Here is a 24915-nt window from a genome sequence, read left to right as displayed (position 1 = left end):
GATACTAAGTTTCTTGAGTGTGATAATGGTATTGTGATTTAGGAAACTATTTATACTGAAGAGATACATGCTGCCGTATTTAGGAGTGAAGCAGCATGATATCTGCAACCTACTTTCCAATGACTAATGGCTCAGGAAAAAAGATACATATATGTGTATACACACACAGATACAAATACATTCATATGTATACACAGAAAAAGAAACACACGTGACAAAATAGTAACATGGTGAAACCAGGTAAGGGGTATACAGAATTCATTGTACTGTTATTTAAACTTTTTCTGTGTTATGCTCGCTTTGACAGCACATATACTAAACTTTTTCTGTGCTGGAATTCTTTTCAAAATAAAAAGTTGCATGGGAAAAGAAGAGTGGAAATTACATAAGCAGAGAAAAGCAAGGTGAATCGTCCAGATAGGCAGTTTAAGAGCTAAAGAGGTAGCAATTTAGAGACTGAAAAGAATTAAGAAATGAGATATTAATTGTGGCACATAATTCTAAGTGGTATAAGAGTTCAGAGATCAGCAGAGCTTTCAGGAAAAAATGAAATCTTAACTAGGTATTACAGGCAGAGAAGTTTTAGATGGGCAGAACTGTCTTTTGGGAGAGAAACGTGAGCAGAAGTATTGGCCATGGCATATGTACATACAAACATTCATACGTATGCTTATACAGACACACATACATACATATACGTGTATTACATATGCAGTTATGAGATTAGCCTTTTCTGACAGAAGGTACAAATCTGGACTAGAATCAAAGTATAAAGACCTCAGTAAACTCTGGAAGGGCCTGGATTCTATACAGTAGATAATGGGGACTCTTGTAGGGTTTATTTTCTTTTTGCATTTTTACCCTAAATAATAAGAGTAATGACTGCGTAATTTAGAAAACACAAAAAAAGTATTATTATTAGCATTTTGGTGTATTTCCTACCAATCTTTCTGTAGTTTTTAAAACTTAGTTGAGACCCTATTGCTCTTTTCACTTAAAATAACCCATTTATTATAAAAACTCTATAAATGTTATTCTAGGGGTACCTGGCTGGCTGAGCAGGAAGAGCATGTGACTCTTGACCTTGGGGTTGTGGGTTCAAGCCCCACGCTGGGTGTAGAGATTACTAAAAAAAAAATTAAAAAATGTGGGGGCACCTGGGTGGCTCAGTCAGTTAAGTGTCCGACTCTTGATTTCTGCTCAGGTCATGATCTCAGGGTCGTGAGATCGAGCCCCATGTCAGGCTCCCCGCTCAGCATGGAAGTCTACGTGAGATTCTCTACCTCTCCCTCTGCCCCTCCCCCTGCTCACACTCTCTCTCTCTCTCTCTCTCTCTCAAATAAATAAATATTTTTTTTAAAAAAATGTTACTCTAAATGGCTGCATTATATATACATACCTAGATTTGCTTAACCATTCCTCAATACTGGATTTTTAGATTGTTCATAATTTTTTTTGTTGTTTTTCAAAGGTTTCTTTTTTTTTAGAGGTGGGGGGCGAGGGGGCAGAGGGAGAGAGACAATCTTAAGTAGGTTCCCCACCCAGCGTGGAGCTGGACGGGGCACTCGATCTCACAACCCTGACCCTGAGATCATGACCTGAGCTGAAATCAAGACTCTGACCCTTAACCAACTAAGCCACCCAGAGCCCTAGGAGAGACAGAATCTTAAGCAGGCTCCACGCCCAGCACAGAGCCAAGGCGGGGCTCAATCTCACAACCCTGAGATCAAGGCCTGAGCTAAAATCAAGTCTGACACTTAACCAACTAAGCCACCCAGGTGCCCCTAATTTTTTGCTATTTTAAAAAATATTCAGTTCCTTAAAAAATTAAAAATAGAATAACCATATGATCCTTTGATTGCACTTCTGGGTATATATCCAAAAGAACTAACAGCAGGGATTTGAATGGGTATTTGTACACCTATGTGCACAGCTGCATTATTCACAACAGTAAAAAGGTGGAAGCAACCCAGGTGTCCACCGATGGATGAATGGATTAAAAAAAGATAGTATTTACATACAATGAAATATTATTCAGCCTTGAAAAGGAAGAATATTCTAACACACACTGCAACATGGATAAACCTTTAGGACATTATACTAAGTGAAATAAGCCAGTCACAAATGACAAATATTGTACGATTCCATTCATACAATGTATCTAATGGAGTCAAGTTCAGAGACAAAATAGAATGGTGGTTGCCAGGGCCGGGCAGGAGAGGTATGGGGAGTTGTTTAATGAGTGCAGAGTTGCAGATAAAAAGAGTTCTGGAGAGTGGTTCGTACAACAACGTGAATATAATTAACACTACTGAACTGTACACATAAAAATGATAAATTTTATGTCATGTGTACCACAATTTTTAAAAATTAGTAAGTTTAAAAAATTAAATATATTTACACACGCATCTCTGCGTTTTAAGTTTGTTGTTTTTTTTTTAAGATTTTATTTATTTATTTGACAGAGAGAGAAAGTAGGAACACAAGCAGGGGGAGTGGGAGAGGGAGAATGTTGGGCTCGATCCCAGGACCCCGGGATCATGACCTGAACCAAAGGGAGACGCTTAACGACTGAGCCACCCAGCGCCCCTGCGTTTTAAGTTTTGCATGCACTTCTGATTAGTGCCTGCAGTCAGGTTCCTGGAAGTAGAGCTACAAGGGGTTACACAAAAGGCAGCAGGTTCTTCAGCACACTGCCAAATGGCTTTCCAGAAGATTATACCAATTAACACTACCATCAATATTATACAAGAGTACCTGCCTCACACTACACCCTCAATAATATTCATTTCAGTCATTCAACAGTATTTACTGAGCATCTATATGCCAGGCCCTACTGTGGAATAGGGCAGGGAACAGGACGGATACAAGTTCCTGCCCTCATGGGGCATAAGTTCTGGTGGGAGAGGCAGGCCAAAAAAAAAAATTTTTTTTAATGTAATAGTAAGCAAAAGATATAGTATAGGGCATTCGAAGAAAAAAGAACAAAGGGAAAGCAGAGAAGTATTGCAGGGGACAGACTGAAATTTTAGATAGGAAGACCACAGACGGCCAGCCTCACTGACACGGTGAAATGTGAGTAAAGATCCGAAGGAAGGAAGGGAGAGAACCGCAAAGCTATATGGGAAAGAGCATTCCCAGAAGAGGGATCTGAAATCACAGAGGCCCTAAAGGCTGGAGCCTGCCTAGAGCGCCTGCAGCCCTCAAGGAACAGGCCGAAGGCCAGTAGGGCTGAAGCTGAGTCAGGGGGGAAGCAGCAGGAGGTGCAATCAGAAAAGGTCCACATCTCCTGGGGTCTTGATAATTGCACATTATCATTTTTTTCAATGTTCTTTTATTATGGTAAGAGTGCTTAACATGAGATGTACCCTCTAAATTTTTAAGTGTACAATATAGTATTGTGAACTACAGGTACAATGTTATTCAGCAGACATCTAGAACTTACTCATCTTGCTTTTATCACTTTTTTATCCTGGCTATTTGGATAGGTAAAAAGACAATGTGCTAGTCAGGCTGCTATAACAAAATACCATAGATGGATGGTGTAAACAACAGAGGCTGTGAAGTCCAAGATCAAGGTGCTAGCTGATTCAGTGCTTGGGAAGAGCTCTCTTCCTGGCTTAAAGATGGATGCTTTCGCACCATGTCCTCATGTGGCAGTGAGAAGGTGATCTCTCTTCCTCTTCTGATAAATCCCACTAACCCCGTCATGAGGGCCCCACCCTCATCACCTCATATAACCCTAATTATCTCCCAAAGGCCCCATCTCCAAATATCATCACATGGGAGGTAAGGCTTCAAATCAGATGAATGGGGGCAGGGGGGCGGGCGGTGGCCACACAGTTCAGTCTATAGCAAATAATATCTTATTATTTTAATTTTAGGGCATTTTTGATAAAGCAGTAAGATGAAAGTTACACTTAAGGAAGATCAACTTGACAGAGGTATACTTGATGAAACAGACAAAACAAAGAAAGCCATCTTGGAAGTTTCACAATAATCAAGATGGAACGATTGATTTGATTTATTCATTCAAAATGCATTTATGGAACATCTAAAACAAAGCAGGCACTGAACGAGACATAAATAAAAGGGACTAAGGGCAGGAGTAGTAGCAGAAGAAATGGAGAGGAAAAAAGTGTAAGAGGAATTTTCAAAATATGTCAATAAAATTTGGTAACAAGATACAGGGGGGTAAAGAGCATAAATATGTATTGCAAGTTACTTGAGAGCAGGAAATGTATCTAATTCATCTTTGCATCCCACATAGTCATTTACTATGATACTTAAAAAATGCTTATGGATTAGAGATAAGTCAAAGAAAGTTTTCTTTTTTTTAGAGGGCGCAGGGGCAGAGGGAAAGAGAATCTCAAGCAGACCCCCTGTCCTCAGCTGAGCAGGGAGCCTGACCCGGGGCTCAAGCCCATGACTCCAGATCACAACCCGAGCTGAAATCAAGAGTCAGACACTCAACCAACTGAGCCACCCAGGTGCCCCCCAAAGCAAGTTTTCTAAAGATGGAAAAAGATGGAAGGCAGAGATAAAGGCAAACTCTTGGAGAATGCTCAATTAGAAATGGAAGGAAGAAATCAGGAAGCTAAAATGAAAAAGGAACAAGTCAGAGAGAGACAGGAGGAGAATCAAGGCTGGGCTGTATCATGTCACCAGAGCCACAGTGGAAAGAAGAGGGGTCCTTGCCTTAATGCCAAAAACAGCAAGGGAGACAAGGAAGCTGGGAAGGATGACAACCAAGACGTGGATCTGGCAATAAAGGAAGTCACTGGTTGTGACAGTTTGAAGCCAGATTGTAGAGGATTAAAGATGAATCCATCAGGGGCAAAGAAAAGGACATAACTACTCCGCCTTAAGAAATCTTGCAGTAAAAGGAGAAAAGAAAAATAACCAGGTAATGATTTCCTAAGACACAAAACTCTGCCAGAAACACCTGCATTAGCCTCTGAATGTGCGTGGAGGCTAAGCAAGACTTATGGGAGTATTTATGAACATTCAACCTTGTTGGGAGCCTCAAGCAGATGGGCTGAATGAATACAGGAAGATTCTCCCTAAATGGTGCACAAAGAGGCAGCAAATCTTCACATTTGCTACTAACTGCTGGTTTGGTAAGTGGTCTTAAGAGGTCACCGAGAAAGTAATACCCAGAGTAGTAACAGCCGGTTTGTTGGATTTTAGCTAATGTGAGCTAAACCAGCTTAAGTCAATTAAGGTTCTTTTTTCTGTTTGTTTAGTCTCACTATGAAACTATCGGAGGCTCTCTTCAAACATCCAGAGATGTTTGGCTGTCCATTCATATTTAAGAGGCTTGTGCTTAAAGGCTGGCTGGAAGTTCCATGTCAAGTGATAAGCTTCACAGCAGAGGAACCCTACCAAAACATTTATATATTTTTAAACATCAAGGAACTGAATAAATAACAGATTTGTCTAATACGCATGGGACTATTTAAGAGCAATACTGTTTGTAAGTAAAGCAAACATCAATTTCTCTTCCTAAAATGCTTCATTTTCTTGGGCAGTTAGGTAAAAGGAGTAGAGGCAAAATCCATCATCATTATTTTATGTCATTTAAAAACCGACTTCAGGATCACTTTGGTTGAGCATCCGACTCTTGATTTTGGTGATTTTGGCTCAGGTTGTGATCTGGGGGTCACGGGATGGAGTCCCACGTCAGGCTCCCCACTCAGTGGAGGAAGGGGGTCTGCTTAAGATTCTCTCTCCCTCTTCCTCTGCCTCTCCCCCTCATGCGTTCTCTCCCTCTCTCTAAATAAACAAATAAAGCTTTAAAAAATTAAGTTAAATTAAATTAGGGGCTCCTGGTGGCTCAGTAGGTTAAGCATCTGCCTTCAGCTCAGGTCATGATCTTAGGGCCCTGGGATCAAGCCCTGTGTGGGGCTCCCTGCTCAGGAGAGAGTCTGCTTCTCCCTCTCCTTCTGACCCTCCCCTCACTCACGCACTCTCTCTCTAATAAATAAGTAAAATCTTAATTAAATTAAATTAATATTAAAAAAAATAAAAACAGACTTTAGGGGATGCCCAGTTGGCTCAGTCAGAATAGCATATGACTCTTGGTCTCAGGGTTGTGAGTTCAAGCCCCAAGTTGGGTAGAGAGATTACTTAAAAATAAACTCTTTAATAAATAAATTAAATAACAAAATAAAAACAGACTTTAGGAAAGACACCTAAGTGACAGCTAACTTATTCTATGAACTTTCTGTATACATTCAGAAAAAGAAAGAAAATCACATCTTTTTATCTGTCTGGGATAAATGATGTATAATAGGTGTCCAATTTTATAGGAGTATAATCAAAACAAAACAAAACAAAACCTTGATCCTCATCAAAGTTAAAATGTCTTTTTATTTTAGCAAAATTTGTAAGCCTGGAAACCACTGAGCTTCAAGCATGAGTGCTTCCAAAACATTCCTTTTATTTTTTCTTTTGTCTCCTTTTAATGATCATCACTGGATTCACAGTGATGATTTCTACAGATAAAAGGAAGCATCAGTTTTCAGAATCAATCTCCAAATGAGAAGTGTTTTGAGATTATAGCTATGCCCAAAGCACAAATCTAGCTGAAACTGAACTACTTCACCAGTCTTTGATTTAATAAGGGCAACCAAGTAAGTATCAAACAGCTTCATTCCAGGCAGTCCAGACACAAACCTAAACAAACTATATTTTGTCACCTAATAACATGGTTTGAAAACAAATGTGACACAATTTACTAAGCTGCTGGCATGCACATGTGCACAAGCGTGCGTACACACACACACACCTTTTTCTTTTTTAAGATTTTATTTATTAGAGAGAGAGAGAGAAAGCACAAGCAGTGGGAGTGGCAGGCAGAGGGAGAAACAGGCTCCTCGCTGAGCAAGGAGCCCGATGTGGGACTCGATCCCAGGACCCTGGGATCGTGACCTGAGCCGAAGGCAGACGCTTAACCGACTGAGCCACCTAGGCATCCCCACACACACACATCTTATGAGCTTTAAAATGCTATTCATCTTTCACCCAAAGGCTAAGGATTCTGATAAGGGGGATAAATGGCACAAATGACAGCATGATTGCATTATGAAAAAATACTCGACATTTCCTAAGGAAAAAAAGGAATTTCACCCAAATATACTGAGTACCACTTAATACCTACATCAGTGGTTCAAGTTACAAAATTTACTTTCAATAACATTTTAATGAATTTTATTTCCCCAAAAACATTACAAAATACATGCTTAAAAAAACAGGAAGCAACACAGAAAAATATACTTCCTTCCTTAAAACCCACCATCTAGAGGTAGTCATTGTTAGTTAACGTTTTGGCAAACGTTCTTCTAGTCTTTGCAGGTAAATATATGTATACAGGAACAAGGAAATAAAAAGTTTAAAGAAAGAAAACCTAAGCAGATGGCCCACACACTATGATTATAAAAATATTTTACCGAACTGACTTGCTTCCAGCAGAACCTCACCCCCCCACCCCAATCAATCCTATGCCCCTAAAGTTTAATAACCACTGGAGCACGAAAAATATCTCTGCTCAGAAATCAACTCTGCAGAGACCAAATTATTCCTGCCACACACTAAATCAAGGAGTTACACTAGTGACTAAAGGAAACAAATGTTGAAGGAGATGGGAGAGTGTGCTGTCTTGTGCTAACTGTTTTTAATGTTACCTTTTAAAACCTGCTTAAATATTTCCATCTCTTGCATGATTCTCAGGACTGCCTAAGCCCCAAATACCATTCTGCAGAGGCTCCAAGTTGAGTCAGCACATTGTTTTTATGATTGCAGATGGGCAAATGGAAAAACTGAGGCTTTGCTCACTCCCATAAAGATCAGATGATGCCCTCAGTCTGTCTTTGCTAGCATGAGCATGGGAAAACATTCTCCCTCTCAGATTACCAGCCCTTCACCCCACCCCCAGCACCTTAAAAAAAAAAAAAGAAAGAAAGAAAGAAAAAGAACAGAGAGTTTCATTTTGTTTCTTCTGGTTACCTGGTACCCAAAAACCTCACAGATCATACTGATGATGGCAGTAGGAAATGCAGAGTGACTATATGCCAGGATTTTCCCTAGTCTCTAAAAATGACCCAAAGGAAACCCTTGGTAAAATGGCCTGGAAAAGAAAGGCACTACAAAGCCCCTTAGATATTAAGCAAACAAAAAGTCTTTTCTGTGCTCATCTCCTAGCCCAAATCCCAAAACTGATACAAAGCCACTCTAAATATTAGACAGATTAACTTTTAAAATCCCAAGCTCCAGCCAACTGTATTTTTGGTCTCTTTGACACATTTTATGCAGCCTTTTTTTTTTTTCCTATATCCAACTGAAATAGAAAATTCACCCCTTCTTGTCGAACTTCCCAAAGAATGACATTGTCAGTAACCAATAGAGGGTTCTTTACTCTATACATATGAAAGTGGCAAGTAAAAATGACTAAATTTTTAAATGAAAAATATAAAATTTACTACAATCAAATGAAACAAACATAAAATAACCCCCAAACACCCACATGTATTTAAAAAGCACTTATATATATATATTTTTAAAGATTTATTTATTTTAGAGAGCACGTGTAGGGAAGAGGGGCAAAGGGAGAGGCAAAAAGAGAATCTTAAGCAGACTCCCCACTGAACATGGAGCCCAACACAGTGCTCAATCTCAGGACTCTAAAATCATGACCTAAGCCAAAACCAAGAGTCAGACACTTAACCAAATGAGCCACCCAGGAATCCCACTTTTACATTTTAAGAACAATTTGTTAGCTAATAAATGAGTTCAGCAAAGTTGAAGGACACAAGATCAACACTGAATTCTATATATTAGCAATGAATAATCCTGAAAATGAAATAAATAAAACAATTCCATTTATAATAGCATCAAAAAAATTAAATTTATTCCTAAGTGTTTTGTTTAACAAAAAGATTGCAAATAGACAAAACATTGCTGAAGGAAATTAAATAAGACCTAAATAAATGGAAAGACATCCCATATTCATGGATGGAAGATTTAATATTGCTGACATTGCAATACTCCCCGAACTGACCTACAGATTCAATGCAATCTCTATCAAAATTCCAACTGCCTTTTTGTATAAATGGACAAGATCCATGAAAAATTCATCTGGAAATGTAAGGGATCCTGACAACCAAAACTATTATGGAAAAGAACAAAGTTGGAGAATTCATACTCCCCAATTTCTAAACTTACTACAAAGCTACAACAACTAGAACAATGTGTCACTGGCATAAGGAAGACACACGGATCAGTGAAACAGAATTTAGAGTCCAGAAATAAATCCTCACATTTATGATCAATTGACTTGTGACAAGGATGCTAAGACAATTCAATGAAGAAAGAAGAGTCTTTTCAAGAAATGGTGCTGGAACTACTTGATATCAACACACAAAAAGAGTAAGTTGGACCCCTACCTCACACCATATACAAAAATTAACTCAAAATGGATTAGAAGCCTAAATATAAGAGCTAAAACTATGAAAATCTTAGAAGAAAATAGAGGCATAAATCTTTGTGACCTTGGATTAGGCAATGGTTTCTTAGATATGACAATAAAGATACAACAACAAAAGAAAAAAGGGATAAATTGGACTTCATTAAATTAAAAACTTTTCTGCTTTAAATGTTACTACCAAGCAAATGAAAAGATAACTCAGAATGAGAGAAAATATTTGCAAATCATGTATCTAATAAGTATATGTGATGCAGTATTCAGAATACATAAAGAATTCTTACAAGTCAGGGGCGCCTGTGTGGCTCAGTCAATTAAGTGTCCAACTCTTAATTTCTACTCAAGTCAAGATCTCAGTGTCCTGAGATCAAGCCCTGAGTCGGGGAGTCTGTCACCATGCTCAGCAGGGAGTCTGTTTGAAATTCTTTCCCTCTGCCCCTCCCCCGGCTCATGCACGTGCTCTCTCATGCGCACGCTCTCTCTAAAATAAATAAAATCTTTAAAAAAGAATTTTTACAATAATAAAAAAAGACAAAATAATCCAATTTAAAAATGGGCAAAGGATCTGAAGATATGCAAAGGGCCAATAAGCACATGAAGAGATGCTCAACACCATTAGACATCAGGGCAATATAAATCAAAACCGCAACGAGATACCATTTCACACCTACTGGATGACTATAATAATAAAAAAGATTTTTTTAATTTTAAAGTACAGTAAAAGAGTTGGCAAAAATATGGAGAAATTGGAACCCTAATACACTGTTGATGGGAATGTAAAATGGTGCAGAGACTGGAAAACAGTGCGGCAGTTTCTCAAACAGTTGAAAATTGAGTTACCACATGACCCAGCAATCTTACTCCTATGTATATACACAAAAGAATTGAAAATATATGTGCATAAAAACATGTATACCAATATTCATAGCAACATTAATTATGATAGCTAAAAGGTAGGAAAAGCTTAAATGTCCAACAACTGATAAATGGATAAACAAAATGTGGTGTGTGTGTGTATATATATATATATATATATCTCCATAAAATAGAATATTATTTGACTATAAAAAGGAATTAAATACTGATACACTCTACAACTTGGATGAGCCTTGAAAACATTATGCTAAGTGAAAGAAGCTTGACATAAAGGGCCACATTAATGGTTTCCAGGGACTGTGGGGAGTGGGTAATGGAGAGTGGTTGCTAATAGGCACAGGAGTAATGAAAATGTTCTGGAAGTAGACAGTAGTAACGGTTACTCAACCTTGTGAATACACTGAAAACCACCAAGTTGTATGATAGGTGAATTATATCTCAATTTTTTAAATTTTTAAAAGAATCACTTGTTTCAGCAGTAAAACGTCCTTAAGGAGAAACGGAATAATACGATTTCCCTAATATGAGCAAAGGTTAGTCTTCCCAAGATCAGGATTCATAATGTTCTCAGCAGACTTAAATTTTTCCTAAGTATGTTATTGTACAAAGTTAACAAAAAGATTTTTTGCAAAGACTGGCTATGATCACCCTATCCTAACACATCAACTACTTTTCTTATTTCCATGTTCCGCTTCAGTCCATACACTAAGTATTTTTGCATGCCTATAATCCATGCAAAATAATCAGTCTAGATTTTCCCATACTGCTTTATTGCCTTCAACATTATCATTAAATGGTTATAATTAGTTTACATCTATAATTTTCTTAACTCCCTCCCCTCTATGCCCTGCCTTGAAGTGTTAGACATTTATTTCCAATTCTCCACTATTTATAGATAATGTTGCAATATAAATGCAACATGAAAAGCCAATGTAGCTTTTTTCTTCTCTTGAATTATACCACTGAATTAAGATTTCCGGGGCGGGGGAAATTACTAAACCAAAAGGGTAGGACATTTTAATGACTCCTGGTTGCCTTCCAAAAGTATTACAAATTTACATTGCTATAAGCAACAAAAATTTGCTATATTAGACATTACCATTTTTTATGCTTTTGATATAATCAATGTTAAAAGATTTTATCAAAGTAATTTGAGATCTTCCTTTTAGGCTTCAAACTTCGGTTATTCAAGGGCTTCCAAAATCCATGAGTACTTGTTCTATTTCTTTTAAACTTTGTAGCCTTTTTTTAGTCACTTAGTCAAAGAGATTGAAGATTTTTATTATTATTATTATTGAAGTATAGTTGACACACATTACATCAGTTTCAGGTGTACAACATAGTGATTTCACAACTCTATACATTATGCTGTGCTCACCACAAGGGTAGCTACCGTCTGTCACCATACAACGCAATTACAGTACCACTGACTATATTCCCTAGGTGGTACCAATTATCCCTGTGACTTATTCATCCCATAACTGGAAGCCTGTACCTCCCACTCCCCTTCACCCATTTTGCTCACCCTCCCAGCCCCCTCGCCTCTGGCAACTACCAGTTTGTTCTCTGTATTTATGGGTCTATTCCTGCTTTTTGTTTGTTCATTTGTTTTGTCTTTTAGAATCCACATATAAGTGAAATCATATGGCATTTTTTTTTCTCTGACTTATTTCACTCAGCATTATACCCTCTAAATCCACCCATGTTCTTGCAAATGGCAAGATTTCATCCTTTTTATGGCTGAGTAATATTCCATTACACATACACATACACACATACACACACGTACACCCCACCACCACACACACCCCAGCTCTTCTTTATCCATTGACCTATCAATAGCCACGTGGGCTGCTTCCATAATTTGGCTATTAAGTAATGCTTAAATAATGCTATAATAAACAAACAGTGTTTATATCTTTTCAAATTAGTGTTTTCATTTTCTTTGAGTAAATACCCAGTAGTGGAATTAGTGGATCATATGGTATTTTTTTTTTTTTAAGATTTTATTTATTTATTTGACAGAGAGAGACACAGCGAGAGAGGGAACACAAGCAGGGGGAGTGGGAGAGGGAGAAGCAGGCTTCCACTGATCAGGGAGCCCGATATGGGGCTCGATCCCAGGACCCTGGGACCAAGACCTGAGCCAAAGGCAGACACTTAACGACTGAGCCACACAGGCGCCCTAGTATTTCTATTTTAAATTTTTGAAGACTCTCCATACTCTTTTCCACAGCGGCTGCCCCAATTTACATTCCCACCAACAGTGCACACGGGTTCATTCTCACCAACATTTGTTATTTCTTGTCTTTTTGATACTAGCCAGAATGATTTTTTAAATTCAGGATTCTTACTCTAAGAAGGGTAGAACATGTAACTGATTGTTCTGTTTTCCTTCAAAATATGTATGCATGTGGCCATCTTGTCAACTAACAGCAACTGTTAGAAAAGTAACAGAGGCTAGAACTCAATCACAATAAAAGAAAAAACCTGCAATAACTAGCCACTTTCAAGCTTCTGCCATCCATAACAACTATGAACACACATGGCTCAAGGTGTTTCTTGACTAGCAATACCTAGTCCAAAGAAAGATCAAGAACGATGAGGAGCCTATAGCATCATCATGACAAAAATAATGGTTAACTGAGCACCAAGTGCCAGGTACTACTAGAAACATTTTTACATTCATTACCACATTAATTCTTACTAAGTACCCTAGGAGTCAGAAACCATCCCATTTTACTATGGAAAAAAACTGAGGCTTAAAGAGAGTAAGTTACTTGTCCAAAGTAGATCTAGGAAGGGCACATTTTTCTTAACCTTTGCATCAGCGAGTAGTATCTTCCCCACAGGATATAAATTCAAAGACAGAAGTATCCCCACCTAGGTCTGATAGCAAGGGGGGGGGGGTGGTTAAGTATGAAGAAATGAGGATCTCACCATCATTTACAGCCGTACTTATAGTCAGTGGTAGCACTAATGTAAAATGGGGGGAGTCGGCACCCCCATTATCTCCATCAACCCCTAAGCCAACCTAATAAACATATCACCTACAGTGGGTGCTTGTTATTCGTCCCTTAGCTCGCCCGGCCAAACTGTGTTACCCCTAAATTCCCTCTGTGTAAACATCCCAGACTTGCCAGTGTATGTGATGTTGAAAGAATGCTTCCTAGTGTCTCTTTCTTTTTTTAAGATTTTATTTGGGGGGGGGGGGGGGGCGCCTGGGTAAGTGCAGTCGGTTGAGCCTCTGATTCTTGGTTTCAGCTCAGGTTGTGGTCTTGGGGGTGGTGGGATCCAGCCCTGAGACGGGCTCCGCACTCAGTGTGGAGTCTGCTTGGGATTCTCTCTCCCTCGCCCTCTGCCCTGCCCCCTCGCTCTCTTTCTCTATCTAAAATAAATAAATCTCAAAAAAAAAAAAAAAAAAAAGATTAGGCAGCCCTTTCTGCACCCCACAGGTCCTGTCCCCATGCTTTAATAAAACCACCTAAAAAAACGAACAACAACAAAAAGATTTTAATTTTTTTTAAGTAATCTCTACACCTAAGGTGGGCTAGAACTCACAACCCCAAGATCTAGAGTCACACGCTCTACCGACTGAGCTAGCCAGGGGCACCTAGTGTCTCTCTTTTTCGATGTTGGTAGGATTGGGGATTTCTGATTTGTGTCCTGGGAAAAAGCAGGTGAAAAGAGAATACTAAAATAAATTGTATTCAATCCTAGTAATCCATTTCCATGTATTTAGTTTAATAAACATTCTTTATATTCTAAGCAAAGCTTACGAGAATTGAAGTTTACTACCAGTTAAATATATGTGCTTAGAACATAAGGCCCCTTAGAAAGAAAGATACTACTTTATACGGAACTAAAGTAAGTATCTAATTGGAGTCCAGAGATTTGTTTTCTTAAAGTCTAAGTATTCAAGAACAAATAAAACCATAAATATTATGTTGGTTCAGTCTATTTTGTGGGTTTTCCTGGTTAATGATATTTTAAATTGTGTTTAGATTTGCTAGTAATTAAAATTAACTGATCCTTCCCAGTAGTTTGGAATGTTCCAAAATTTAAATAATTCTGGGCCCTTTGTGGGGAGAGGGTGGTAGTGTGTAATCCCCACAAAAAACAAGAGAAAAGCAGAACAAGGTCCTTCCCTGTTTCATCCAAACCATAGCAAGTCAGAGCCAGTATTCAACTATGGTGTCTCCTGACCTAAAAAGCTATGCTCAAGCTTCCATGGTCCTATTATGACAAACAACCTCCCAAATCAGGCATGATTCTCAGTAAGAATTTAACTTATATTTTTAAAAAAGGACACTTAGGACAGATAGATGCATGAATGGGGCACATACTTCAAATGCTTTGATGAATATTTCAATGGAAAATTTACAGACCTGTACTGTGAATAAAAATTTAAAAAGCCAAAGAAGTTTCGCCCTAAATTCCCAAGTCCAATCTTAATTACTCTCATAGAAGACACAATCAAAAGAAAACACATCATTCATGGCTATCCAAAACAAGTTAACTCAAACGAAAGGCCTACTATTTAACTATTAAGGATTCAAGCAATCTCAAGACCCATTTCCTAAAATACCCACCTAGTCTGACCTCAGCAGAGTAAAAATCTCAATCAAAGCAATAAGCTAAAATAAAATGAGCTCACACATTCAGATTTATTTTCTGTGTAACAAAATGCCTGTCAACAATGGCTTGAATCCGGGATGTCAAAAATATTGACATCAAAATCACAGGGCCAAAACCAATGGCAAACCTGAATATTTGCTTTTTCAATGACAAAGATACCTTTAACTCTGACCACAATAACTTTACCTTGGGACCAGAAGGCCTGCTTGATGGAATGGAAAGAACTCCAGTCTAGAAACAGGGACATGGATTCTAGTCTTGTCGATACTACTAACTAGGTGGGTAGCCCTGAGCAAGTCACTTTTAAGACTTTCCTTCTCAGGGTGTACTTTCCTTATTTACAAGGATGACTAGGCCAACGTTTTCTAAACTCACCTAACTATAGGGTAACTGTTAAAAATATGTGTCCCAAGGCTCCTTCCCTAGATTCTGCTTCAGGACACCTCTGCATGAGGCCTAGGACCTTATTCTTAATAAGTGATCCAAGTGGTTCTCATCATCCGGTAAGTTTTGCAAACACTGGAGATGATCCTCAAGCTGCCTGCCTCCCACCTCTGATTCTACACTAGCTGGATATTTCATAGTGATGATCTAAAAACATACGAAATTATAATAGTTTAACACTGTTACTGTACAAAGTTACTAAACATACAAGATCATAGAAGCAAATATATCCACCCATCCATCCCTGCCATCATTCATTCATGCCTTCAAACGCCAATAAAAACATCCTTCTAGATTCTAGGCAAGTGAAACACTTTGTTTGGTGAGGAAAAAAGTTTCCAACATTAAACTCTCATCACATTGATATGGAAAGACTTGTGTTATAGGAAGAAAGAATTGCATACCTAGTGTTTTAAGTGAAAACACTTAAACAGTGTTTAAGTGAAAACACTCTTCCCTTAAGGAACATTATCTGGTGATCCTACCTGTTCCTGGTTAAGGAAAATCTAGAAAATAGCCCTGCTAAGTCCCTAGCAGCTATAAAACTGCATGCTCTGCAATACTGGAATGCAATTGTTACAAAGAAAAAAGAAAAAAAACAAAACAAAACAATAATAACTAGTTACTAATTCTTCAAATTCAACCCCAGTAGAGTCAACTGGGTGGCCAAGAGTCCACAATGTTTTACAAGGAAGGTTTTGTCAGGTCAATGGAGAACCTCTGGTGTCCTTTCTGCATACAAAGGTAGCAACCTTCAATTTAGCTTTCCTTCCTCTCCACAATTTTGCTTCAAGACAGTTTTTCTAGAAGTCTCATAATCTTCTCCCGGGGTTTACTTTTATCCTCTTATTTAGATTTGTAAGTAACTACAAAAGTAACTAAAGAAAAAGAGAACGATTGCATGGAGCACAGAGGGGCACAGCTGTAAAGGATGCTCATTAGCAATCAATTACTATATAGGTGGCAACAAAAATGCAAATAAAATCAAGATTAAAACACAAAACTGAATTTGAGTCATCCTTGCAGCAGGACAGATGAAAAACAAGAGTGAAGCATTATTGCATGCTTTGGCTATCAGAAAAACAGCTGTAGAATATTTCATTAAAGCAGCACACTAGTACATTATAACGTTAGCATAAAACATTTTCACCAAAATGAAACTTGATGCTTGGCATGGAAACAGAATTCTTCAGATTTAGGATCACAAAGGCCAAGAAACGGACTTGTTTTAATGGCAAAAGTGGGGAAACCAACTGTTATGTACACCATCACAGAAACACTGGCTTTAAAGCCATCTATATGTTTAAATACATTTCTGTGACTGTTGCCCAACTAGCTCTGAGGCAATGCTTTGACAAAAGACCAAACTTCACCCTCACTCAAACCAGAAATGTAAGATCAGAATCAAGGGGACCAGCGTAATGGTTAAGCCTAGAGTAGTTAAGAGCTCCAGTTTGGTTGTCACACGGACCTGAGTTAAAACCCATATCAACAAATTACTGTGTGACCTTGAACAAATCATGTAACCTGAGCCTCAATTTCCTCACTTGTAAAATGGAGAAAAGGCTTCGCTCGGCCACTGTGAGATTTAAACAAGGTAATTCGTGTAAAACATTCAGCCCTGTGCCTGGCGCAGTCAATAAATAATAAGCTAACTGCAAAATGAGTATAATGACTGTCTTCCAACCTCAAGGAAAGCTGATTTTCCAAGTAGCCAGGCAAAAAGTTCTAATCAGTAGAAAGAAGACATTCACACATTCTTATATAAAGGTAGCTTTTCATTTCTTTCCACATTGGGAACCTTTCCCCTCGGTGGTAAAGCATAACTCACACTGATGATGTACAGCTCTATAAAGAAAAGACTTCAAGGCAGACATTCTTAGTTGGGAAGGGCAATTTTCAATGAGATCTGGATTAATGTTCTAACAGTCTGAGGGAGTTACAATTGGTATTATTAGGAGAAGGAAGGAAAGAGAGGAAGAAAAAGCCTTCACACCATCCCATACACCATTATTCAATAGAGAAAAAACAATAAAGGTTGACTGTTCACAGTATTTCAAAGTGAATTAGAAAATAAAGAAAACAGTATCTGGTAAAATATTTTAAGTCACAGGGAAGAAAGAACTAACACAGCTGTTAGTAAGGTTAAAGTGACCAAACTCATCAAAAAAAGATCAAGAAGGGGAAGGTGAAAAATCAATGGTTCTTACAGTTTAAGTAACAAACACCCACTCTATCCTTCTAAGATCATGGCTGAAATTTCCCATTTGCAACCTACTGTCTTTGCCTGCTCTTCCAAACATGCCACTAACTTGAGTGTACCTTTAACTTGTACTATCTCCTTAACCAAACATATCACTCTGGTTAAGGACAAAAAGTTCTGTGCATTATTATTTTTCAAAAATTCATGGGAAAATATTAGTAACTCCGTTATCTAAAGGTACCGTGAGAGGTAACATTGGGGAGAAAAAGTTCCTCCTGAAAATAAACCACAGAAAATACATAGGAATATTGTTCAAGGACAACCAAAAACAAGTTTCAAAATGATGCAAATTTTGAAATTTTGAGGTAGGGGCAAGATTAATGAGTTGTAAGGTAAAGAGCTAAATTCTCCAAGAAAAAAAGATATAGAAGTGAAGAAAAGGCTTCATTCAGCAGGGAGGACACACTAGTGTTTCAATCCATCAGGAGATAGGCAAAAATTCTGAATAAAAAAATCATGGAATAAATTATCTGTCTCAATGTTGCAAAACCTAGCAACAGAAAGTATTTCAGAGGCATTTTCAAGCACTGCAAGGTATCTTTCTGTACTAGATATATTATTGCAAAATGAAAGAAGAGATTGGTCAGATGCTCTAATTAACAGCTTAGCAGTGAAAGGATAATGACATCCCGCAAAAGAAGCTCTGTCACTTAGATAATGGACATTTTCTTTTTACTGTTTAAGAATCCAGAAGAATCTCCTTCTGCTTTTAAATGCAAATTACCAATCTCTGAAGCACATTCTGCTCTATTCCTTTATCTGAAAATTACTGCAATGTGATCCCGTTCCAGAGAGGACACCATTCAGCCAGGAGAATGGAATTAGGGCAAACACGCTCTATGGGGATGTTCAGATCACCACGTTCAGTGAGCTGTCAACACTTACTAAACACAGCCTTTTTTGGTGGAGAGACCACTCTGAGCGCTCAAAATTCTATTTGCAGAAGGAAAACTTCGTTTTGAGGACTAGCAAGTCGTTAAAGGTTACATACACATTTTAACACCTGCACTGGCACCACAGCAATTAAACAGCTCAGCAGCCCTTGATTTTCAAATGGCAACACTATTTACTGGAAACTTTTTTAAAGACAGAATGTCAGTAATAATTGCATGAGTTGCTATTTGCCTGTTCATTACATGGTAAAACAAACAAAAAATACCACCATGCAAGAAAGGTGAGCACATCAGACTCTGCACCTCTCTTCCCTGCTAAAACTCCCCAGAACACTGAGTATGGACTTGGTTTTTTAAAAACTTCAACTTAATATACCAAGTGATCAAGGTCAAAAAGAACACCTACAAACCAGAAAAAAACTCAAGAAATAAATAAACCACAACAGAGGGTGTCATCCCATTGTTAAATGTTCAAGATTTCTGCCAAAACCACACTTGGTTTGGGAAATTTTATTTGTCAAGTAAAGATAAACAAATAGTGAAGAAAGCTAGACAAGATAGCCTCATAAAAGGTTAACTCACGCCTAGTCTTTCTAAGTCATACATTAATTAACTTTACTTTTTAAAAAACTCTCTTTTCTAGCTAAGGCAAGTCACATCCGGATGAGTGAACCTTTTTGGTGATATCTGGCTTAACCCATCCCCTATCCCCAAAGACAGACCTCAGTCTGCCCCACAGGTGGCCTGACAACCAGGAACAGAGCTACTGAAAAGGCACTTCCAATCTCTGAAATGTCAGTGAATGTTTAAGGAGGAGGAAAAGGATTTTCTAAATCCTAAACCTATAGATATTCTAAACCTATTTAAATGTTTTCCAAACGCCGGAGATGAGTACATCTCAGCCAGATGTCACAGCATGGCGTTAGCTGGCCCCTATTTGCAACCACCCACTCAGAACTGGGGCAATGAATGCAGCAGACCCCTCAAGACCAGAGTTGCCGGCAGTATCATGCACAGAAAATAGAACGCCTGCTTTTTGAAATGCGAAAAAGCCAGTGACGTTAGCCTTGTGCTTTTAAAAAAAACCTAGAAGCTCTTACTAGTTCAATCCATCCCCAAATCCACGCCACCCTTTCAACTTTGCAATTAAGAGAGAGGAGAAATTCCGGTCAACTCGCCTTGGGGGGTTGGTAGAGGGCTCAAGTAGGGAGGAGGATGGAGAGAGAAAAAGCAAGCCAATGAAAGATACCAAAATTTCCCACCTTTCTTAAATTCTTCCAGCATAGCGTCCAACTTGGTGTCATTGAAAACAAAGTGCAAGGGGTGGTTATAAAATTTAGTGATGGTTTTCAGGGGAGTACAGTCATCTGGATCCACGAAGGCCAAGTCTTTGACAAAGAGGAGGTCCACGATGTTGGAGCGCTCCCCCTCAAATACTGGAATACGGGTGTAGCCGCTCTCCATGATCTCCGACATGGTGTTGAAGTCCAGAATGGCTTCGCCGGTGATCATGAAGCAGTCCCGGAGCGGAGTCATCACGTCCTCCACTGTCTTGGTGCGGAGCTCCAGCGCCCCTTGGATGATGTTCAGCTCCTCCTTAACGAGGTCGTTGTAGGGGTCGGTGACCCGGAGCATCTCCAGCAGTTTTTCCCGGTTATAGACAGTGCCTATCTCCTGGCCCAGGACGCAGTCCAGCAGCTTGCTAACCGGGTAAGAAGCGGGGAAGGTCATCATCATGAAAAACTTGGTGAGGAAGATGGTGTTGGCCCCTACAGCCAGGCCGTGCCGGGAGCAGATGGCCTGGGGCACGATTTCCCCAAAGATGACGATGCCGATGGTGGAGACCACCACCGCCACGAGGCCTGAGCCGGCGATGTCGTCGAGCAGGATGGTGAGCGTGGTGTTGACCAGCACGTTGCCCAGCAGCAGCGAGCACAGCAGGTAGTTTCCCTGCCTGCGCACGGGCTCGATGCGCTTGGCATAATTCTTCTCCTTCTCCGTGCCGCAGTTCTGCACGATGCGCAGCTCCATCGGGTCCAGAGCCATCAGCCCCAGGTTGAGGCCGCTGAACATGCCCGACAGGCACAGGAGCAGCGAAATGAAGATCACCTGCAGCCAGAAGGGCAGCAGGAACTTCTTCTCCTCGCCCACAATCATCTTGGTGTCCTCGCCGTCGTGATAAATCCAGGTGGTCTCGGCCCATGGGGGCGGCGGGAGCCCCGCCACCCCGGAGCCGCCCTTGCCCCCGACGGCGCCACCCGCGGACCCCGGGCCGCCGGCGCCTAGGGCTGGTGTGGAGAGCGATGTGCACAGGTAATAGGACTTGCTCTTCTCCATCTTGCGCAGCGGTTTGATCTCGATCTCAATGATGCCCGATGTACGGCGGTTGAGAATGATGTGGGGCAAGATGATGATATCTGAGGTGCGGATGCCGCAGCGCTGGGGGCCGCTGTCCGGCTCTGGCGGCGCGGGGCCCCCTAGCCCGCGCTCGCCCGGGCTGTGGCGCCGCCGCTCATGCTCCGTGAAGGCGATGCGGGACCACGTCTCGTTGTTGATGTTCTGCCCGTACACCCGCAGCTTGACCCGGGTCCGCTCGCTCACCCGCAGCGCCCCCCCTTCCATGAACGACACGTCGTTCGTGTCCTCCAGCCGCAACCCGATGATCACCGTCTCCTCGTTCTCGCCCGCTGCTGCGCAGCCGCCCGCGCCGCAGCAGCAGCTCAGCAGTAGCAGCGGCAGCAGCCGGCCCGCCGCTGCCTGCAGGACCCCCCGGCCGCGGGCGCTGAGGCTGCGGCGCGCCGCCATCTTCCAAGTGGGCAGTGCGGCGGCTGCCTGCCCGCCCGCCATCTTTACTTCGGGTTCACAAGCGACACAGCCAATCATAGGGTGGCTGCTCCAGCTGCGGCTTCATCCTTCCCACCCGGCGGCGCGAGCGCAGGCACCGGCCCCTGGGCGAGATTGCGGCGGAGCGTCCGCACACACTGTTCAGCAGTCCGGCTCCCTGACTGACACTGACTCGGCCTCGGCTAGCTGAGGAACCTGGAGACTCGCGGGAGGGGAAAAAGGGAGGGGGAAGCGCCAGCCGCTCCCGCGAGAGGCAGGCGGACTAGCCAATCACGCGCAGGTGCCCACCCTCCCAGCCAGGGGGCTGGAATGGGGGCGTGGTCATGAGCGGAGCCGCGGGCCAATAGCAAGGTAGGTGGGTGGGGCGATGAAGGCCACCGTCCCCCTCAGCACGCCAAGTTTCCAACTGAAAGGCGCGTGACTCTTGTGTATGTGCGAGGGGAGGAGGTGTGGCCAGCTGGGGCCCGAGAGCCAGTCACAGATGAGAGCTGTACGAAAGGGGGCGGGGCCTCCAGTCCAGCTACCAATGAAAAGGGGCCGTCTGTGGGTCTGGCGCTCCCTGAGGGGCTTCGGTAGTAGATTCCCGCACCTGGGTAGGCAGCGTTGGGCTGATCTCCTGTGGCGCTAGGCGGTTTTTCGCCGCACCGCATTGCCGGCTCCCGCAGTGCTCAATGTTCGTGCGGAGAGGGCCGCCCTATGGGTCCGAGAAGCCGACTAGGGAGGTCTTAAGATGCACATTGGCCTGAAAAGCCGGGACACCGGCTGCGCCACCCACCTCTACTTGTCCACGCCGCTCTGCCCGAGATAAGCGGCGGCTCGGTAGCCCCAGCACCTATTGACCGGTTTCTTCTGGAGACTCACTTCTCGCTATGGGATGCTCTCACTCTGCGGCTTTGTGGTCATATGGCGCCACCTGCCGGCCACGTGGGCACCCTGCAATGCTTTTCAGGTCTGCAAACCCCAAAAGCTGTGCCAGAGGTGGGAAGGTTATAGTGAAGCAGTTTCCCCACCTTACAAGTCAAGAACCCCCTCACTATACCACAAAGCTATAGTAATCAAAACAATATGGTATTGGTATTAAAAAGGCACATAGGTCAATGGGATGCAATAGAGAGCCCAGAAATAAACCCACACATACATGGTTAATTAATTTTAGGACAAATGAGCCATGAGTATACAATGGGGAAAGGACAGTCTCTTCAATGAATGGTGTTGGGAAAACGGGACATCTACATACAAACGAATGAAATTAAGCCACTATCCTACACCATACATAAAAATTAATTCAAAATGGGTTAAAGACTTTAAGATCTGAAACCATGGAATTCTGAGAAGAAAAGGTGGCAAGCTCTTTGACATTGGTTTTAGTGATTTTTAAAAACTTTTTGGATCTGACTCCAAAGGCAAGGTAAACAAAAGAAAAAATAAATAAATGGGACTACAACAAACTAAAAAGCTTTGGCACGGTGAAGGAAACCAAAAAAACAAAAAGGCATCCTACTCAATGGAAGAAGATTTTTGCAAATCACATATCTGATAAGGCTTTAGTATCCAAAACATAAAGAACTCACGCAACTCAACAACAACAAAAACCAGCCCAATTAAAAAATGGGCAGATGATCTGAATAGACATTTTTTCCAAAGAAAATGGCCAACAGGCACATGAAAAGATGTTCAACATCACTAATCATCAGAGGAATGCAAACCAAAACCACAATGAAATATCACCTCACACCTGTTACAATGGCTATTACCAAAAAGACAAGAAATAACAAGTGTTAGAGAGGAGGTGGAGGAAAGAACCCTCCTGCACTGTTAGTGGGAATCAACTTGGTGCCGACACCACCGAAAACAATATGAGGATTCCTCAAAAAAATCAAAAATATAATTACCATATGGCCCAACTATTCCTTTTCTGGGTATTTAGCCAAAGAATACAAAAACATTGATTTGAAAATATATGCACACCCCTATATTCATAAAAGCATTATTTACAATAGCCAAGATATGGAAATACAATGGAATAGTACTGGGTCATAAAAAAAAAAAGAAGGCAATCTTGCCATTTGCAACAATATAGATAGAGTTGAGGGTAATACTAAGTGAAATAAGTCACAGGACAAAGAAAGATACAGTACAATTTCACTTATATGTGGAATCTAAAAAACAAAATGAACAAAACAAAAACAAACTCATACATACAGAGAACATACTGATGGTTACCAGAGGCAGGAGGGGTTAGGGTTGGGTAAAATGGGTGAAAGTGCTCACTTGTATGGTGCTGATGGTAACTACATTTATGGTGGTGATCACTTTGTACACTCCACAAATATCAAATTTAACATTGTATACCTGAAACTTATATAATATTATATACCGATTTTACCCCAATAATTTAAAAAGAAGGGGCACCTGCATGGCTCAGTCGGCTAAGCATCCAACTCTTGATTTCAGCTCAGGTCATAATCTCAGGTCATGAGATGGGGCCCCAAGTTGGGCTCCGTGCTCGGCGTGGAGTCAGCTTGAGATTTTCTCTCTCCCTCTTCCTCTGTGCCTCCTCCCCCTCGCTTGCACTCTTGCTCTGTCTTTAAAAAAAATAGTAAGGGGCGCCTGGGTGGCTCAGTTGTTAAGCGTCTGCCTTCTATTCCCGTCATGATCCCAGGGTCCTGGGATGGAGCCCGCATCAGGCTCCCTCCTCCATGGGAAGCCTGCTTCTCCCTCTCCCACTCCCCCTGCTTGTGTTCCCTCTCTCGCTGCGTCTCTCTCTGTCAAATAAATAAAATCTTTAAAATAATAATAATAATAAATAAAATAAATTAAAAAGAAGATTTCTCTCATATTCTTGCTGAAAGTGTATATCCCTGGGCCCCATTCCATGTTTACTGAAGGGACAGGACCCAGGAATCTGTATCTCTAACAGGCAGCCAGGCAAGTTTGGGAAATGGCAGGGGGCAGACATCCTAAGAGACCCATAAAGGCTTCTTCTTCTTTTTTAAAAGATTTTATTTATTTATTTATTTAAATATTTGAGAGAGCAGGGGGAGGAGCAGAGGGAGAGGGACAAGGAGACTCTGCGCTGAGCACAGAGCCCCACGCTGGGCTCGATCTCACAACTCTGAGATCACAACCTGAGCCGAAATCAAGCTCTGACACTCAACCAACTGACCCACCCTGGCGCCTGCCCAGGGCTTGCTAATCACACTGACCAAACCCTGCTAGGTCCACGGGTTACTCAGGAGAAAAAGATGCTGAGGGTGCCTGGCTGGCTCAGTTGATAGAGCATGTGACTCTTGATCTCAGGGTTGTGAGTTCGAGCCCCACGCTGGGCATAGAGATTACTTGATAAAAAATTTAAAAGAAAACTGAAAATTCAGGAGGAAAAAACCCTGAAGACCCAGCTCCCCAGGACTCCCAAACCAGTGTGTTTGGAGGAGGCACTGTGGCAAAGTAACTGCCAAGTTGGTCTTCTTGTTGCA

The 24915-nt window shown here is 41.1% G+C and overlaps 2 protein-coding genes across 4 annotated transcripts in view; both read right to left on the bottom strand.

Moving 5' to 3' along the window:
• The window catches only part of CNNM2 (cyclin and CBS domain divalent metal cation transport mediator 2), a 149676-nt gene extending 126943 nt beyond the window's left edge, over positions 1 to 22733 (bottom strand). For 2 of the 3 annotated variants that reach the window (XM_032423213.1, XM_032423215.1), the window contains exon 1: positions 19858 to 22733. In XM_032423213.1, coding sequence (XP_032279104.1) covers positions 19858 to 21478 — 1621 coding nt within the window. In that variant the 5' untranslated portion in view covers positions 21479 to 22733. The remainder of the gene's footprint in view (positions 1 to 19857) is intronic. The other variant, XM_032423214.1, reaches the window with a different exon arrangement.
• A 1244-nt stretch (positions 22734 to 23977) lies between these two features.
• Positions 23978 to 24915, bottom strand: part of AS3MT (arsenite methyltransferase) — a 35744-nt gene continuing 34806 nt past the window's right edge. Inside the window, exon 13 of the transcript XR_004301705.1 lies at positions 23978 to 24024. The gene's annotated coding sequence lies outside the window, so the exon portion shown is untranslated. The remainder of the gene's footprint in view (positions 24025 to 24915) is intronic.

This window comes from Phoca vitulina, unplaced genomic scaffold (assembly GCF_004348235.1).
Source record: "Phoca vitulina isolate PV1807 unplaced genomic scaffold, GSC_HSeal_1.0 scaffold28, whole genome shotgun sequence".
NCBI lineage: Eukaryota > Metazoa > Chordata > Mammalia > Carnivora > Phocidae > Phoca > Phoca vitulina.
This window is presented reverse-complemented; position numbering and strand designations above follow the sequence as displayed.